The sequence below is a fragment of the Protopterus annectens genome, chromosome 4.part0, assembly GCF_019279795.1.
Source record: "Protopterus annectens isolate FY-2018-M chromosome 4.part0, PAN1.0, whole genome shotgun sequence".
NCBI classification, from domain to species: domain Eukaryota; kingdom Metazoa; phylum Chordata; order Ceratodontiformes; family Protopteridae; genus Protopterus; species Protopterus annectens.
Genome location: NC_056733.1, coordinates 1,106,565,197 through 1,106,582,838, shown reverse-complemented (window position 1 = coordinate 1,106,582,838; position 17,642 = coordinate 1,106,565,197). Strand labels below are relative to the sequence as shown.

Sequence of the window (17,642 nt, the reverse complement as noted above, 5' to 3'; positions counted from 1 at the left end):
AACTTGATGGCGAGACAGGTTAGTCTCCCAGAGGCTGCCCACTGTCTGGAATATACTTTCCATACACGTCAGAGTACCTCACTTGACCCTCTTCAAGTGCAACCTTGATGAGTGGCTTGGAAAATGCACATTTTGTCCCAGGGGTTCCACATGTGTCCCTCATTGACAGCGGCGACAGGTGCTGAATGAGGTTTCTTTTTGGGGATAAACTCTTGGCTAGGCTTGTAAGCACCGCAGGGCCATTAGCCTAGTTAACCTCCTATGATCCTGGGGAAGACCCCTTTAATATATATCATTATTGTAAAAGTTACGTAGGCTGTGACTGCAAGTGTTTTTTGAGATCAGTACACTACCCCAGCAAAGAAGTGTAAAGAAACCTTACCACTCACTGAAACCCTCCCATCAAGTATAGTTATTTAATAGTTTAATCGAATAATATATTTGCTGGCACAGCAGCAGATTGCTTCTGCATTGATTGAATTTTCTTAAAGGTGATCTGTGTGTTTGCCCTGTTACTATGTCTGCCTGTTACAGTTTACGTATAGATTATTGGCATGTCTTCTTGCTTCTATCCTCTATTTTGAGCGGTTGGTGGTGGTTGTTACACCTGCTGACGTTTAAAAACTGGGAAAGATGCACTGATTGCGTCTGGGATGGCAAAGGCTGGTGGTGGTTACACCTGCTGACGTTTAAAAACTGGGAAAGATGCACTGATTGTGTCTGGGATGGCAAAGGCTGCTGCTCTTCTCAAACTTGACTTGTTACTTCTGCTTCACCCAGCAGTGCAGAATCGCAGGAAGTTGTTGCATTAAAATCAGAGGGTTTATAGTGCCTGGCCCTGATCCTGTTTTATATGCCTGAAAGCGTCAAGACTTTTCAGTGGCCAGGTAAACAAGGCGTAGTTTTATATCTTTTTAGAGTGAAATGCACTTTTGTATAAAACCCTCTTCTGCCTCGTTTAAGTTTACCCTGAATCCAAAGGTCTGCTAATATTCTTTGAAACTAAGTTGTCAGGAAGACCTGGATTGAGCGGAAAAGTTTTTTTACCTTCAGGTTGTAGTTTCCGGATTTTTCTGTGACCTTTTGATTTTGATGTGCTTTAGTGCCAATCCATTACATATGACCAGCTGTTGTAGCACATTTAGAGTGGTTACCTCATTCAGTCCTTCAAGGGTATTGGTGATTGTGTGCTTCCTGACCTGAAATTTTCTTCAGTGACTGTTATGCATGTGCATTATGATCCAACACACAATCTTGTTTTGTTGACTTCTTTGATTTCTTTCAGTATGCAGCAATTCTTGGTTTTGTCACACTACATCCACATCCCCCCCCACCCCCAGTAAGGAAACCTCCGTAAAAAAAAAAAAAACTTCTTCAAAGCCAGCTTCATGCTACTCAAGTCAGAAGTGACCAACTTCATGACACCCATGCAGACGGGAGCTGAAAGTTCAACCACTGAATCATACACTAAGGCACTGCACGAGCACATCCACTAGTGCATGAATTGTGCCATCCCAGATAGAACCAAGACACTCTTCGACCACTGAATCCTACACTAAGGCACTGTACGAGCACATCCACTAGTGCATGAATTGTGCCATCCCAAAGAACCAAGACACTGTCCTCCAAAAAAAGGAAGCCAATCTAGTGGTCTCTTGCCGTAAACAAACTGTACAACAGAAGGAAGAAACTGTTGCAAAAAAGAGGAAAATCCCAGGATGCAAAAAAATTCCCTTACCAGCCTCCGTAAGAAGCTGAGATCCCTCATAAAATCCTCCAAAGCTAGTCATGAAAATAAAATTGCCAAAGATTCCAAAGACAACCACAAGGGATTCTATAGTTATGTCAAGAATCTAAATGGCAATGCTCAGATCTACAACAGAATGACATTAAATGTACTGATCCCAAGGATATGGTCAATGTCCTGGCAGATTGATTTAGTGCCAATTTCATCCCCTCTCACCCCCCTAAAGGGCCCATCACAATACCAAAAGATTGCCAAATTCCGATAATCATGGCCACACAGAAACCGCACTTTCCAAAGCTAAGAATACAGCATCCATGGGACCAGACGACATACCGGCCTGTGTACTACATGAACTACAAAATGAACTAGCACCTCACCTGTCATATTTAATCATAGCCTCACCTCAGGCTTCATACCCACTGAGTGGCACACAGCTACAGTTAACCCACTCCACAAGGGGGGGGATCCACCTTGGATCCCGGGAACTACCATCCCATCAGTCTAACGAGCCTGATCTGCAAGGGCATGGAACGCATTATCATGGAACTTGTAAACAGAAAGACATTTGCAACCTTCAAACACTGGATCCCACCCAGTTTGGGTTCGTGAAGGGCTGATCTTGTCTCCTGAACCTGATTGACTTCTTCGAATCGGTGTCCAGAGCTGTGGATGAGGGTAAGGCGGTCCACACAGAATATCTGGATCTTGCCAAGGCCTTCGACACCACCCCCCACTCTGGAATCAAAACTTACTAAGCTGGGCATAAATCCCTGTGTCACTTGATGGGTTGCCAACTGGCTTACTGACAGAACCCAGACTGTAAAAGTAGCAGACTTCAAATCCAGCTCCAGACAAGTGGAGTACCTCAGGGTTCAGTCTTGGGACCGCTCTTGATTGGCATCTACTTCTCTGAAGTACAGGCCAACACTAAGGGACTCTGGCTAACAAAGTTCACAGATGACTGCAAACTGGGAGCCATTATTGAATCCCCAAATTATGTGGATATTCTACAGAAGGGCCTCACAGAAACAGATGCTTGGTGCCAGAGCAATGGACCATGTATAGTTATCCCCTTTAGGAAAAAACATGTACCCATGAATTACCACATAGGTGGCAGTACACTAAACATCGAAAGTGTGAGGAGAGACTTAGGGACACAGATGGACAGTGGTCTCACCTTCGATAGCCACATCGCCACAACAATCGGGAAATCCTATGTGGCACACCTCATCACTAAGGGCTTTTCATCCCTCATTAGACCCATTATAGAGTACAACGCCCTGTTTATGTACCTCACAAGACATCTGCAACAGCTGGAAAGGCCGCAGAAATACCTCACTAAAAGAATCACAGGCCTAAAACAGATGCCTTATGCTGTCTGTCTAAAAAAAACCTCCAGCTATACTCTACGGCGTATCGTCTACTCTCAGGCGATCTCTGCTTTAACATACAAGGCCATGTCAAACCCTGAGCTGTTGGACATGCTCCACGTAAAGAAATCCCAGTCCCTCAGAGCCACACACTCCAGGGATCTAAACCTTGCCATCACAATGAATAAAACATGCTGGAGGGATAGGTTCCTGATCCAGAGACTCTCCCCATACTCTGCAATAGACTGCCCATACATGTCAAGTAGATCGCCTCCTTGGCCCTCTTCAAAAGGAACCTTGATGATTGGATGGGAGATAGGAAAGTCACCCAGGGAATCACGTCTGTCACCCTGCTAGACCGGGGTCCAGGGAAGTAAATATTGTGGGAAGAAATATCCAGGGAATTGTTATGGCTAGGCTTGTATAGGCCCTAGGGCCGATAGCCTAGTGCCAACCTATGAACCTATATTAAAAGCTTCCACATGGTTGTCTGCATTCATCTTCCTCTCAATGTGTTGGTAAGTCTTTAGAGAGATCCTTTTATTGTTAGCCGATCTGACATTTTGGCTTTTCTTTTTGTTATATGGGAAGAGTTTGTACCTTTGGTAGCAGGCTCTGAGTGCAGATAAAGGAGTCCTAATGTGTTAACCTTGGCACATCTGATAGTGGGAGAGTAGATTTTGATGCTTACGTAAGGGTCGCCATGCAAGACAAGTGATTGCCCCTTTTGGAATTCGCCAGGGGCAGTTGCCACACATTTCCTCACTGACTGGATTTACTTGCACAAAATCAGGGGTGTTTGATACATCCTGACCATAAGGATCTAGAGTAGATTGCCTGGATGATGGTCTTAATACCTTTTAGACACCTGGTTTTTGAGACATGCAGCAGGTATTAAGGGGGGTAAGAGTCTGCTACTAGAAAATCTTTTATTAGGAAATGTTAAATTGTTTTATATCTGGTTCTGACAAAGTAATCGGCACCATTCAGAGCTAGTATTTCACTGGTTTTATTGTTTCTGTGAATTACTATTCTGTGGCCTGCCTTGCTTCTCAGTCAGGGTTGATTTATCTGAGTATAGATCCCTCTTTCAGTGCAGTCTCATGTGAAAATCTTTTTAAAAGTGGTCTTCCATAAGCTTTCCAGAAAAATGATGGTTTCTCCTTAGTGTCTTAATTGTATTAGAGAAGCTAACACTTACTCCATTTGAAGCCGTTCCAATGACCTTGAGGTTCTTGATGTGGAAAACAAGTTTTACTGATTTGCTGTGACCTCTGCAAGAAGAGTATCTGAGTTGCAAGCTCTTATGGTGGGATCCGCCTCATCTTCCACTGAGAGAGCGTTTCTTTCAGAACTGATTATTTTATGCTTAAAGTGGTATTTGAGTTTACCTTGAGCCAATCCATCCATCTTCCCTGTATTTTTCCAGAATGCAAAAATGTGGGAAAAGATGCTTCATACCTTGAGTTTCCACAGATAACTCTGGCACTATCTTGACGGAACAAAATCTTTTACATCTTCTGATTTAATTTCTTGTATAAGTAGAAAGTACAGTCTGTGTTAAAGCAGACTGTTTCCTAATGGTCGTCTCAGGCTGTATCCTTTTTTTCCCCACCACTACAGAACTGTTAAGGTAGGATCAAGGGCTCACGCTGCCAGGGCCTTGTCTTCATCTCTGACTTTTGGGAAAGGGTTGGACTCTCGAAGGACACAAATGGGATTCTGTTATCAAATTCTCTGTCCTTTTTCTCCCTATTTATTGTCCCTGATATGAATAAACAGCAACGCAGGATTTAAAATATTTTAAATTGATTCTCTCCACTAGAACAGTACCTTACTGTACTGTGGTGGTTTTACTTTCAAAAAACTTTTATCCCACCCTTGCTGCAGTCTCCAATTCCATGATTTCATCAAGGCCACTGAATACAGGTAGTTTTCTGGCCAGTAGTCTCCCCAAACTGACACCATTACTGTCCCAAAAAGCCACCCATGCTGTGAAGTCGCAGTTCCCTGGTCCTTCCCCCTACCCATATAGAAAGTTGAGACTAGAACAAGGAAACTGTACGAGTCAAGTCCCTTGCTGTGTGCGGTCATTCACAGGAGGTAACAGCTCAAACTACCCTTAACACTTTGACAGCTAGGGAAGTTTAGGTGTGAGGGGGGATAGGACATGAGTCAAAGTAGTACAGTTCAGGCCTCTCAAAATGCAGTTTAGCCATTCTAAAAAGAAGCAGCAGTAAAAAGCACTTTTGAAAGTCTGTTCTGTGGCATTTGCACTGTTTATGTTGTAAGTAGTTATTGAACGGCATGAAATGTTACTTAAAACTAACTGACAAAAGCAGCAGTGTAAGCGTGTAAAATCAGTGCAGTAACAGGAGCTTTAGGAAGAAAGAAGTCTGTGTGCTGTAACTTTTTACAGCATTGAGTCAGCAGAAATGATCTGGGGGCAAACGGCAAGTGAGGACCAAAAAAAGTCTCACATTAACTGAAGAGCCAAAAAAAAAAAAAAAAAAGAGCCCTCAGTTTATGCGGTCTAATGTGGCTGTATTGTAGGTGAATTTGAACAATAAATAAATTAATAAATGCATAATAATGCCCTAAAATTCAATATCTCACTCTAATTATTTAAAAAACAGTTAAATCTAACATCTTAGTAGTTTATTTGTAAAAAAAATTAACGGGTACAAACCTTTCAATTTGTATGAGATCATACCTGTGATTTTGCTGGTTTCCATGTCTTCCATCATGTCCTTAATGGCCATATGTTGTCCTAAGCGCTCATGTATTCTTCTGTTTCTAGCTTTGCAATCTGTCCCTGAAATATGGCACTGGCAATATCAGGAATGATGACACTTTTACTTCTTAAAAAATGAACAATTTTTATTTTTACATTTGTTTCACTGTCACTAGCAGAGGGTACAACACGTTTAACTTTGGTTCACCCACTTACTGTGGAGACGCAAAGAACATGGTAGTATGCCAAAACACACTCCAGTTTCACAAGGTAAACTCACACATGCTGTTTTGCAGTTGCCTCTCCAATCTGCATTTCTCACATTTAAACAAATAAGTGACTTTATAATAAAATAGTAGTGGCAATGTTTATTCGTGAAACCAGTTCACAAGGGTGCAGCCAGGCACAGACCTTTGCAGAATTCAAACTTATTGGTCCTAGTTCTTGTTATACTTAAGTGTCCATATCAGGAGGTTCAGGCTGTCAAGTCAGGATTGTTCTTTTGTGTAGTAGAGTAGAGGTATAATATTGCTGTCTCTATTTGTGATGTACCTGGCTATATGTTCTTTTCTATAACTTTAAAATAAATCAGCCTAGTTAACTTTTTTCATGTTTGGAGGCAAAGCAGCATAATTAGGAGAAGGTGTTTTTTTTAGTCTTTAAAAATGCAAAGCGGTCACTGTCTGGATTCACTTACTTTCGGAAAGTAAAATACTCCTGTACGTCTGAAATTACTTGTAATTCACCAGTAACTACATGACATGTAGTTGGATAAGGTACACATACTAAAACTAAGAAGGTCTTCAACCTGTGGTCTGTGCATAATTTTACAGAATAAACGATCTTTTTTTTCCCCAGAGACTAGAAAGCTGAAGCATGTTTATTGTACTGTACATACAGTTGCTGTGTCCAGCTATCATGACCACTACCCCCCCCCCCCAAACATCCACCCCATACCACAAAACCTGATAGGGCAAGAAATCTGGTAAAGCCTAAGTGGAAAAAGCCCCAAAAGGACAAATTTTAAAAACTGCTCTTATAAACTTAGAAAGTTGCAATAACAGGATTTGAGTTAGGATGCATTTTCTGAAGTCCTCTTACAAACAAAAAAAATGCAGAACTTTTGTCATTTCAGCCAGTATCTTCATCAACAGTTAAGAAACTATTCCAACATTAAAATTAAGCTCACTAGCTCCAGATAATTTCTTAGTACGAGTTCTCTAATAAAAAGCTGTTTATATAGCAAATCTTATGAGATTCTTATGAATCACTTTATAACTGACTCATACATCCATAAACGATATATAAACATTCGTGTTATCCCCATTCACAAGAAGGAACATGACTCAAATTATCATATTTCCCCATTGCTACATTATCATTACTTGCAAAGGTTGCAGAAAGATGCATATGTAAACAGATCATCACTTTTTAACAGAAAAGAATGTTATTCTTAATACAACACAGCTTTACACCAACCCATTGCACTGAATCTGCCCTAGTAGCATTCCAAAACACCATCAACCAGAATCATAATACAGGACAAAAACCTTGACCATTGCTAAGGATACATAATATCAAAAACTAGTTATGCTTGAGCTTTATTATATTGTGAATTATGAGTCATCGGATGTATATTCTCAAATACCTTCATGCAAAACTTTGCTCAGATGCAAAAACTAATTTAGTCTTCATTTTTGAAGTACTGAGGAGTGCGGATTGAAATATGTAACTTAACTAATAGCCTGAAATTCTGGAATTAAAATTTGAGTCATGGAGGCAACAATGCAAAACACACCATTTCTAGGCACATAGTTGAATTATCCTGGCTAACAAATTAAATGAATGAATGCTTAAACTCACCCCAAAGATAATGCTATAAGGGTGATATGTATATATGTGAGTGTGTGGTGTGTGATATGTAGCATGATATGGGGGACCGTTTGCAGTAAGTCCTGCTATCAACCTTGGTTGCTTTTCAGATGGTAATGAAAACTGTGCATAAATGAATAAATAAATTAATGCAGTTTGTTTAGAAAAGAGAAAATTCATGCAGCTCCACCCTCCTTTCAGCTGCTGTTCCATCCTTATGCTTTTGTCATATACATAGTAAAAAGTAAGCTTATTGCATTTGGCTAAATAGAAAAGATCTCTGATTCTTTTGCAGTGTTGGTCTGATAAAATGGCTTACTAGTGTATCAACATAATCCAAGATGTAACAGTTACATAGAAAATTGCATGATACTGACATCAGGTTTGTTCTGCCCCTCGCAGTGGTGCTATCTTTATTTTACTGACTGGTGTACACTTACAATGCATCAAATTAAAATAGTTTTTCTTCATGTTGTAGTATTGGCTCATTACATACAAACTGTCTGCTCGAGCAATAAGATCCTATATAACCCTGCAACTGTCATTTCTCCCACTTTCTGCAACACACAGGAACTTGAGAGGACACATAGGCCCAATCTCCAAAATCTACAGGAAACTGAGAGGATAATAAGGTCAACAGCCTCTTTATGGAGTAAGGTGGACAAAGTGGGGAGGACATACAAGGGATGGGTTAGTCTTGATCTACTTGCTAAGGCAACCTCACATTCTACCTCTTCTGTTCAGCTAAGGGTACTCCTTGGCACACATCACAAAATGTCCTTTATATACACCAGAATAAAATTAAAATCAGACATTTACAGAACAAAATCACTGCTGCAGATGCCCAGATAGGATGAATGGACCCATCTTCTCCACATCCCAAAATTATGGCAGAATGAGGGGCAGGAGGTCTATTCAGTGTGGATGGAAGGAACTACATTAACCACAAGCTGTGGAATTTCAGTGCCCAACTTAATTCTGCTTTCTCAAGCAGCACTACTGTAGGGCATTTTAAAAGTCACAAAACACAACATGAACATAGGTCATAGAAGGTGAAAGACCTGCCTTTTGTGGCTGAAAGGATGCAGTTGTTAAAAAGTTTGCTCTATTCTAGCTGAAGTGGTTCAATGGAATATTACAGGTCAAGTGAAAGGTTAGCTCAATTATACCTACACAAAGCAGTCCAAGACCGATAATAAACTAATATAAGGTATATGCCGCTACTGTATTTATGCAAATAAAAAACTGCTTGACAGCATTTGCTTTGGGAATGTACTCTGCCCATGGTTACTCAATATGCGACTTACTCCCCCATTCCCTCTCATATTCCAGGCTTTCAATTGCCCATTTTGTTGTGGATAAAATATTTTATCAAAACACGTGCATAAAATACTTAGCCAACAGTTTATAACACAGTCCAACTTGACCATCCAACCAAGGAGAACCACAGTGTTAGAAGAAAGTAAGCCATAACTGGCAAGCATCTCTTCCAGTACACAGCTAAAACTGTGGCCCTGAACTAATTCAGGCATTACTAAAAATTGGGCTACATACAGAAAACTACAGAAGTTTACTGCAATTCACTCATTACCTAAGCAAGTCTAAATAGATGCTAAATTTGCTGCCAGTCTTCCAAATTCTGCACATTACTGCCCAGCACTGCACACAATAAAAATGTCTCAACTTAAAAAAATACTTCTTCCCTCAGCTCAAAATACTTCACACAGCATTTATCTAAATTAGCATCTAAAAATAAACAATTAAAAATATGCACAAATTCCATTAAGATCTCCCCTAAACAAAATAATGCAGCAGACTTCAAATCTAGCAGTCATCGTGGGGACCAGATCTTGAGGAGGTGATCTTAATTAAAAGTAGTTTTACAGTTGGATACAAATCACAAAAACGGACATGCAGATCTACACCAGAACACCAGCATTATCCATTCTAAAAATTAACATACTGAACTGCTGCCAATAAAGGGACAGGTGTATATACCTCAGAATTACACACACTGATTTGCAGAATGAATGATAAGTTTTTGATTCCAATATGAGTAGATCATCACTGTTACTCTAGTATCCTCTCCCATCATTTCTCCTCCTTAACCATACATTTTAAGCTTGGATGGCACAGTGGAATCCTACAGTTAACTAGTAGTTAAAAAAAAAAAATCTGTCCACTTTAAACTCACAAAATTACTTACCTTACCTTTTGCTATGTTGTAGTGTAACTGTAGTCAGTGTGTACTCCGAAATAAAATAAATCCTCTCTCCACGATCTCGCTCCTTCCTTCAGCTTTACCAGAACTATAAAAAACGACCGAACTGTGTTTTCGCGCATGCGCATACCAGCGGAGCGACGCTGGTATGAAAAAACGTGAAAAACCGAAAGTTGGCGCATGCGCAGAACAGCAAAAGTACGCGAACGTGTAAACACACGGAAAAAAAGTTAAATTAAATTTAAGGGTCGCGGGCCGCATGGAAGAGCTCTGAGGGCCGCATGCGGCCCGCTGGTTGGACACTCCTGCTGTAAATAGTCCCAGAGTGGTATTGAAATGTATGAAATTCCAAACCATGATGTAATAAACATGGTTTTTGAGTCTCTGGGTGCGTTTCTCCTTTAAGTTGCTGCTTCAAGAATACTTTTCACAGACCTTTGTAGAAGTACATACACAAATCTCCTGCCGGGGCTTAGCCTTCCTTTGTTAAAATGATAGCTATGATGGGCTTTGCACCCAAACCTGGTTTTGCCAACTCTGCTCAAGCTGACTTAATGGTTTGGACAAGTGGAAGCTCCCCTGAAGCTACATAAGCGGTCTGTTTTTTTTTATATCCTGTAATACTGCAGCAGTGATCATTTGAGCATATGCTGCTTTAGTATGTTTGCTTAGACTACTGCACTTTCCTCTTTGCCACAACTACAATGAAATAAGTTTGTTTTCATAGTGTTACAAGTTAAACTAGAATTCCCCCAGTCGGTCAGTGGTAGCTGAACCACTTCTCTGTGCTCCCACTTAAGTCTTCACAAAGCCAGTCTGCTGTTCCCTCTTTACTTTTATCGAAGTGTGACAAAGTGAGCCCTTCTTTTGTAGTATATTGATCAGTCTGATTTCTTCTGTTCTGTTCCACACATTCCAGGTTTCTGGCTCCTTATGAATCTTGCCAGTCATGGTGGCATGTTTAAAATCTGTTTAATCCCTTCCAACATGACACTCCTTGTCCAATGTTAGGTTGCATCTTTTTTTACCATTGTAATCTTTTGGTTGTGTCTGCACCCCTCTTAAAGTATCTGTAACAGCTTCTTCCTCCACACTCATGTTTCCGTACTTTTCTTCCTTTCCTGTGATGCATGACACTCACTGCAGTTTCATCCAGCACTGCTTAAATGATTTAGTTTAATATCCTTTTCGCTGAGACTTTCTGTACTTTAATTTCAGATTTCTGTGTTGTGAATAATTCATTGATGCTTGTTACTTCATCAAAACCGTCCATTATGCTAACAAACTATTGCTTTAACAGTGCAGCTTGGGATAGAATTCTGCTTTGCTATGCTAGTGATATGGCTGCATTTAAAAAAAAAAAAAAAAAAACTGCATAATTCGCAGATGTTTACAATAGCCCAGCTAATAAGTAGGAATTGTAAATAGTACCTTGTTCCACACAACAGTGTATAGCTACTTTAAAAGTTGTGCTGCTTTAACACAGGTGACTGTACAGGAGGGTAAAAGCTGGCATTGAAGTGTCCTGCAAAGTTGTGGAGTGTTGATTCTTGCCCATGGTAATTTTGGGAATGAAATTCATGTTGCTTCAGTGCCAAGCTTTTTTTCTAAAATGCATCCTACAGCGATTTCACAGGCTTTGATGTACGGAGTGCAGTGCGGAGAAGTACGGTTTGGAAAATTGAATTGGGGGAACCAATTTCTACTTGTAATCGTGATCTTTTCTCATGATTCTGTACAACAAATAAAATTGGTTTGTCTCCTAAATACTTATTCTTGTGTACTTTGTAGGAAGTGGCCATCCAATGAAGCCTCATCGACTCGCACTTACCCACAGCTTGGTTTTACACTATGGACTTTACAAGAAGATGATGGTATGTACTGCTACTACAGTCCTGACACAGAAAAAGTGGACAATTTGGATGTGTTTAATTGCTGCATCTTGCTTGCTTGAGGTTTAAGAAAAGTGCATGCTGATTTTGTTGTTTTTGTGATGTCAGTTTACTGGCAACTTAAGTTCAGGTTTTTTCACAGGTAGGTACTAGGCTATCTGCCCGAAGGCATTTATAAGCCTAGCCGGAATGTGTTGGCTTTCGCCTCCCCCTTAGATTGGTTCCCTGTGCCTCTGTCCAGCAGAGCCATTGAAGTGATCCGCGTGGTAAACTTTCTGTTGCTCATCCACTTGTCAAGGTTTTTCCTTGAAGAGGGTTAGCAAGCAGCTCTGCCTGATGTAGATTGGAATCTTGTTCCAGAGCATGGGAAGTCTCTGGGACAGGAATCTATCCCTCCAGCACATCCTATTTATTGCTGTGGTGAGGTTTAGATCCCTAGAGCATATGGCTCTAGGGGATATGGTTTTCTTTAGGTGGAGCATGTCCATCAATTCTGGGTTGGATATGGCCTTGTATGTCAGGCAGAGATTGCCTCTGAGTAGGCAGTATGCAATAGAGTACAACTGGAGTTTCTTCAGTCGAGCTGCATAGGGCATCTGTTTGAGGTCAGTGATCCTCTTGGTGAGGTACTTCTGTGGTCTTTCCAGCTGTTGCAGGTGTCTTGTAAGATGCATCCTAAATGGGGTGTTGTACTCTACGATGGGTCTGATGAGTGATGCGTAGAGGGGCACAATGACCTCTCTGATCTGGATGCAAATCCTTTTGTGATTAGGTGGGCCACAAAGAAGGATTTTGTAACCACTATGGCAATGTGATTATCAAAGGAGAGGTTACTATCTACTTGGGTCCCCAGATCCCTTATTACGTCTTCCGTATTTAGGGGGCTACCACCTATGAGGTAGTTTGAGGGTACTTTGTTGTTTCCAAAGGGGATGACTATGCAGTTTTTGGCATTTTGCTTGAGGCCATGGTTTTGACACCAGGTGTCTGCCTCAGTCAGACCCTTTTGAAGGATGTCTGTGTGAGCCACAGAGTCAATTACAGCCCCGAGTTTGCAGTCATCGGCGTACTTGGTCAGCCATAGTCCTCCTGTGCTTCCCTGTACCTAGGAGAAGTATATGCCGAACAGGGTGGGTCCTAGGACTGAGCCCTGGGAATGCCACTTGTAACTGGTTTAGAGTCCGACCTAGCTCCTGCTACTCTTACCATGTGGGTTCTGTCCGTGAGCCAGTTGGCAACCCATCTCGTGATGTAGGGGTTTATGTTCAGGCTAGTGAGCTTGTGTACAATACCTGAATGGGGAATGGTGTCGAAGGCCTTTGCGAGGTCTAGGTAGGCTGTGTGGACCACCTTTCCCTCTTCTATAGCCTTGGTAACTGTCTCAAAGAAGTCCACCAGGTTTAGGAGGCATGATCTGCCCTTAAAGCCGAACTGGGTAGGGTCCAGTGTTCAGAGGTTCCCAATGTCTCTGTTAATGAGATTTATTTATTTTACATTTGTTGACCGGGCTAGTCCAGCTGAATGTGTCCATTTTCAGTAGAGGCCCGGGGAGAAAAGCTCCAATGGTTATTACAAGTTTAAACAGAAATAGGTAATACAAGATTAAAATTTCTAAATAGAGTTAATACATGTAATACACAAATATGATAGGAGCAAAAACAAAAGAGTAATATGTCTTAAAAAAAATGAAATAAAGGTTTTTTTTTTTTTTTTTTTTTTTTTTTTTTTTATGGATTACAATAGTCATACAGTATATATGAGATAACGTATATCTACATAGATGTTATGTAAAGGGAGAGCTATCAAGGATGCTACCAAGGGAGAGATCCATGATTATGCGATCCATAGCCTTGCAGACCAAGCTAGTCAGGCTTATAGAGCGATAGTTCCCAGGGTCTGTTGTGGCTCCACCTTTGTGGAGCGGAATAACCGTTGCTGTGCGCCACTCTATGGGCACGTAGCCTGTGGAGAGGCTGAGTTTGAACAGTGTGTTTAGATGAGGGGTTAGTTCATCTTGGGTTAGTTCATCTTGGATGCAGCCTGGGATACCGTCTGGTCCCATTGATGCTGTGCTTTTGGCTTTGGAGAGGGCTGTTTTAACCAGAGTGTCTCTGATTTCAGGGACACTACATTCTTCTGGTATGGTTATAGGCCCTTTTGGGGGTGAGAGGTGGGTGAATTTTGCACTGAACCTGTCTGTCAGGATGTTGGCGATGTCTATCGGTTCAGTGTATTTTGTGCCATTCTGCACTAACTCTGAGCAGATCTGAGAATTGCCACTTAGATTCTTGACACAGCTAAAGAATGCCTTGTGGTGATCTTTGGCGTTCTTGGCAAATTTTTCTTTCAAAGCTAGCCTTTGATGATTTTGAGGGATCGTAGTTTCTTGCTGATCCTGATCAGGGATGTCTTCCCTTCTTGGGATTTTACTCTTTTCTGTACTAGTTTCCTCCTCCTATTGTATAGCTTGTTTATGGCAGGGGTCCACCAGACTGGTTTCCTTTTCTTGGAGGAGTGAGTCTTGGTTTTGCTTGGGATAGCACGATCCATGCATTCTTGTAGGTGCCCGTAGAGTGCATTAGTAAAGGAGTCTGCAGCTTGGACAGCGTTATCCTTTAGCATGGGGGCTTTGAAACTTTCCACCTCAGTCTTGAATAAAGTGAAGTTTGCTTTTGAAAAGTTTTTTACTGTGGTTTCTTTGACCGGGGGTGGGGACGGAATGTGGATATCCAGGGTGATTAGTTTATGGTCAGATCTAACCAGCGAGGGGTTGATCTCCGGTGTGGAACACCGGTCGCCCATGTTGGTGATGATGATGATCAGGTCCAATATGTTGTCAACTCTGCTAGGCGTGTTAAACAGTTGATCCAGGGCGTTTCAGTTTATAAATTATAGGAAATGTTGGGTAAGGGAGTTTGTACTTGAGTAGTTCTCCCAGTTGATGTTTGGGTAATTGAAATCGCCCAATATCAGGGTGTTTGGTAGGACTTTTATGCTTCCCAGTATTTCCAGAAATGTGGAATGGGGGTCCTGGGACATGGTGGGTGATCTGTAGCAAGCTACAATTTGAATTGCAGTTTTGCCCATTGTTAGTTGCACTTGGATGATCTCTAGAAGCCTCGTGCTGTGCCACTAACATGGAGGTGTGGGTATCCTTGATGAATATGGATATGCCCCCGCTTTTTGTATTTCGGTCCAGGTTTTGTGGTCGAAATGTATGGTATGAGTTGTGGCCTAGTAGCGCTGGGGGTGCTCTCTGGAGCCTTAAACCAGGTTTCTGTTACGGGACGTATATCTATTTTCTCCATACTGAGAAGTGCCTCGGATGCATGCATTTTGAGGTTTAGACTTCTGGCATTGAGTAGCATTACTCTCAGTGTTTTGTTACTTGTGCTATTTACGGTGGTGAGTTTTTCTTTTGAGCCTTGCCTAAAAAAGGCACTATGGTGGGGGGTGGCAAGAGCCTTGGCCAGTATTCGAAAGCCTAGGGGGTGACCGGTGCAAGCCATCTCTAGTGAAGCAGCATGGCTTGTTGAGCATGTCATCCCAGGCTGACAGACACTGGATCCCCTTTGAATGACAACAGAAGCTTAGCCAGTTGTTGAAATTGATAATTCTTTCTTTATACCGTGGTATCATTCTTGGTGAGGGCAGGATGCTACTCAGGGCCAGGGTCATACCGGCCTGGGCTATGGGATCAGAGGGCTCCTCCATGTCTCTCTTCATGTAGTCCAGGGATGTACGGCTCAGGTCATTCACACCAACATGGACAATGACAGAGTCGTATTTGTACTTGTTCTTGAGTGACCTGAGTGCTTGTGTAGCGGATCCTGGGACCCAACAGGCAGCTAACAGTAACCTTCTCCTTGTTCAGCCTAGTGAGTGGGACGTCAGTGTGCCTGACTATAGTGTGTTGGGTATGTTATTTTGCCTTAAGGGCTGTGATGGCGTGGCACACAGGTGTTGTGAAGTATGTGTTTCATGGTTTGTGTTGGGGGGTGGAGGTTGCTTGGATGTCTGCTTTTGAGGTCTCTGTTCCTTTTGCAGATTTTTATTTAGAGCCTCTGAGTATGTTTTCGTGTATTTGTGTGTTTTTTTCCGGTGCTGATTTCATAGGTCTAAGTGAGACTTTTGGTATGATGCAAGTAATTCCCTTCTATTGACTGTCTGGTCCAGTCTTGGGTTGAGAGCTTAGCCTCTAGTTTGGATGTATAATTGTATCTCTCACATGTATTAGTGTTTGGTGGTAGGAGGAGAGGGTTGCCTGAGTACGAGGCAGTTGTAGCATTGCCTCAAAATGCCCAGATTCACAAGTTGGACCGGAGAGTACACCTGAAACTGCCCTTTGGACACGCCTGGATAGGTACAGTGAACTGTTTTACTGATTGGCTGGTAAGGTCGAATAGAGAGCCTTGTCCTTCTTTACAGTATGGGTGGGGGGGTCTAGTGCTAAGGTGTATTAGTGCTTCCTATGTGTTTTGCGCAAGTGCCGGGCTGAGAAGTGAATAGTTTGAGTGCTTAAGTTGAAAATTTGTCTAGTTCCAAGGGAAAACTTGAAGAGTAGACTGTGGAGTCGGGAATAGTTATACCATACCTAACCGGCACTGCCCAAAATGCGGGTTTTATAGCAGGGAAATGAAAGAGAGAGAAATTAGCCCAAGATGGCCAATAAACTACTTATTTTTGGGCTGAAACCATTCTTCCAGGGACAGATAGGCTTTTCAAAGCTCCCCTCTCTCACAGATGAACAGAGAAACTTCCTTCTATCCAAGTAAGGTATGGGCAAACACAGAAACTTGTAACAGACCTGAATTCAGCACTAACCTGAAAACTGGGCTACACTAGCTTAGAAAGGCAGGAAAACAAGTGTATTTTTTTTGTTTTTTTGTTTTTTTTTTCCCCAGAAAACAAAGCGGATAACAATCAAAAAACACTTTAAATGTACAGAAATGGCCATCACACTTAAGTGTGTATCCTATTCATTCTTTGTCAGTCAGACATTACATGACTCATACAAATTCTGCCCTCTTTTTTAAACCTCATTCCTTCCTTCTCCAAAACTGTATTCTGCATGTATTGTTCCATAGTTCCCATTTTTTCTTTGTAATTTGCTTATACCCTTTTCCAAAGATCCCATTTCCAGTTGTTTTATCTGTTATTATAGTCACTACTTCTAGTAGAGTTGGTTTAGATTTTGATCTCCATTTTCTAGTAATTTTTGGTAGCCACCATAAATACACTCTGCAAGGCCTATGTCTAGGCAATTCCAATTCTGTTATCATAGCTCAAAAAATAATTTCCTTAGTTATACCAATTTGCTTACCCAGTATTTCTGACACCGTAGTTTGCAGAGAATTTTTAAAGTCTGCCAATTCACTACACACCTCCAACATTTCTATCTACCTAAAGAAAAATTCTTTGAAGTCTATTTAGGGTATAAAAATACCTATGTAAACACTTCCAAGCAAAGATCATAAGTCTTGTAGACTTTGTTGCATTTTTGGGGTCATACGTATATCTCCCCCTCCATTATGAATTGCTTATCCATTTTCTCTTCCCAATCCTTTCTAAACTCTTCTGATTGATTCTTATAGTTGTCATGCAAAATTTGATATGCTCTACTAATTATCCCTTTTGTAACAACTTCTGTTCTAGATTCTACTGAAAACTCTACAAGTGCTGGTCTTTCACTTAGGATCTCCCTAGTTCTTTCTCTTTGCCAATACTTTGATATCACTCCTTGATAGGGAAGGAAATCTCTCACCTGCAGTCCAAATAAATTCTTCGCCTTTTCCCATTCTATTAC

General features: G+C 41.4%; 1 protein-coding gene across 1 annotated transcript in view; it reads left to right on the top strand.

The window, feature by feature from the left end:
- Positions 1 to 17,642, top strand: part of HDAC3 (histone deacetylase 3) — a 1,027,013-nt gene that overhangs the window by 140,605 nt on the left and 868,766 nt on the right. Inside the window, exon 2 of the mRNA XM_044069080.1 lies at positions 11,736 to 11,818. Coding sequence (XP_043925015.1) covers positions 11,736 to 11,818 — 83 coding nt within the window. The remainder of the gene's footprint in view (positions 1 to 11,735; positions 11,819 to 17,642) is intronic.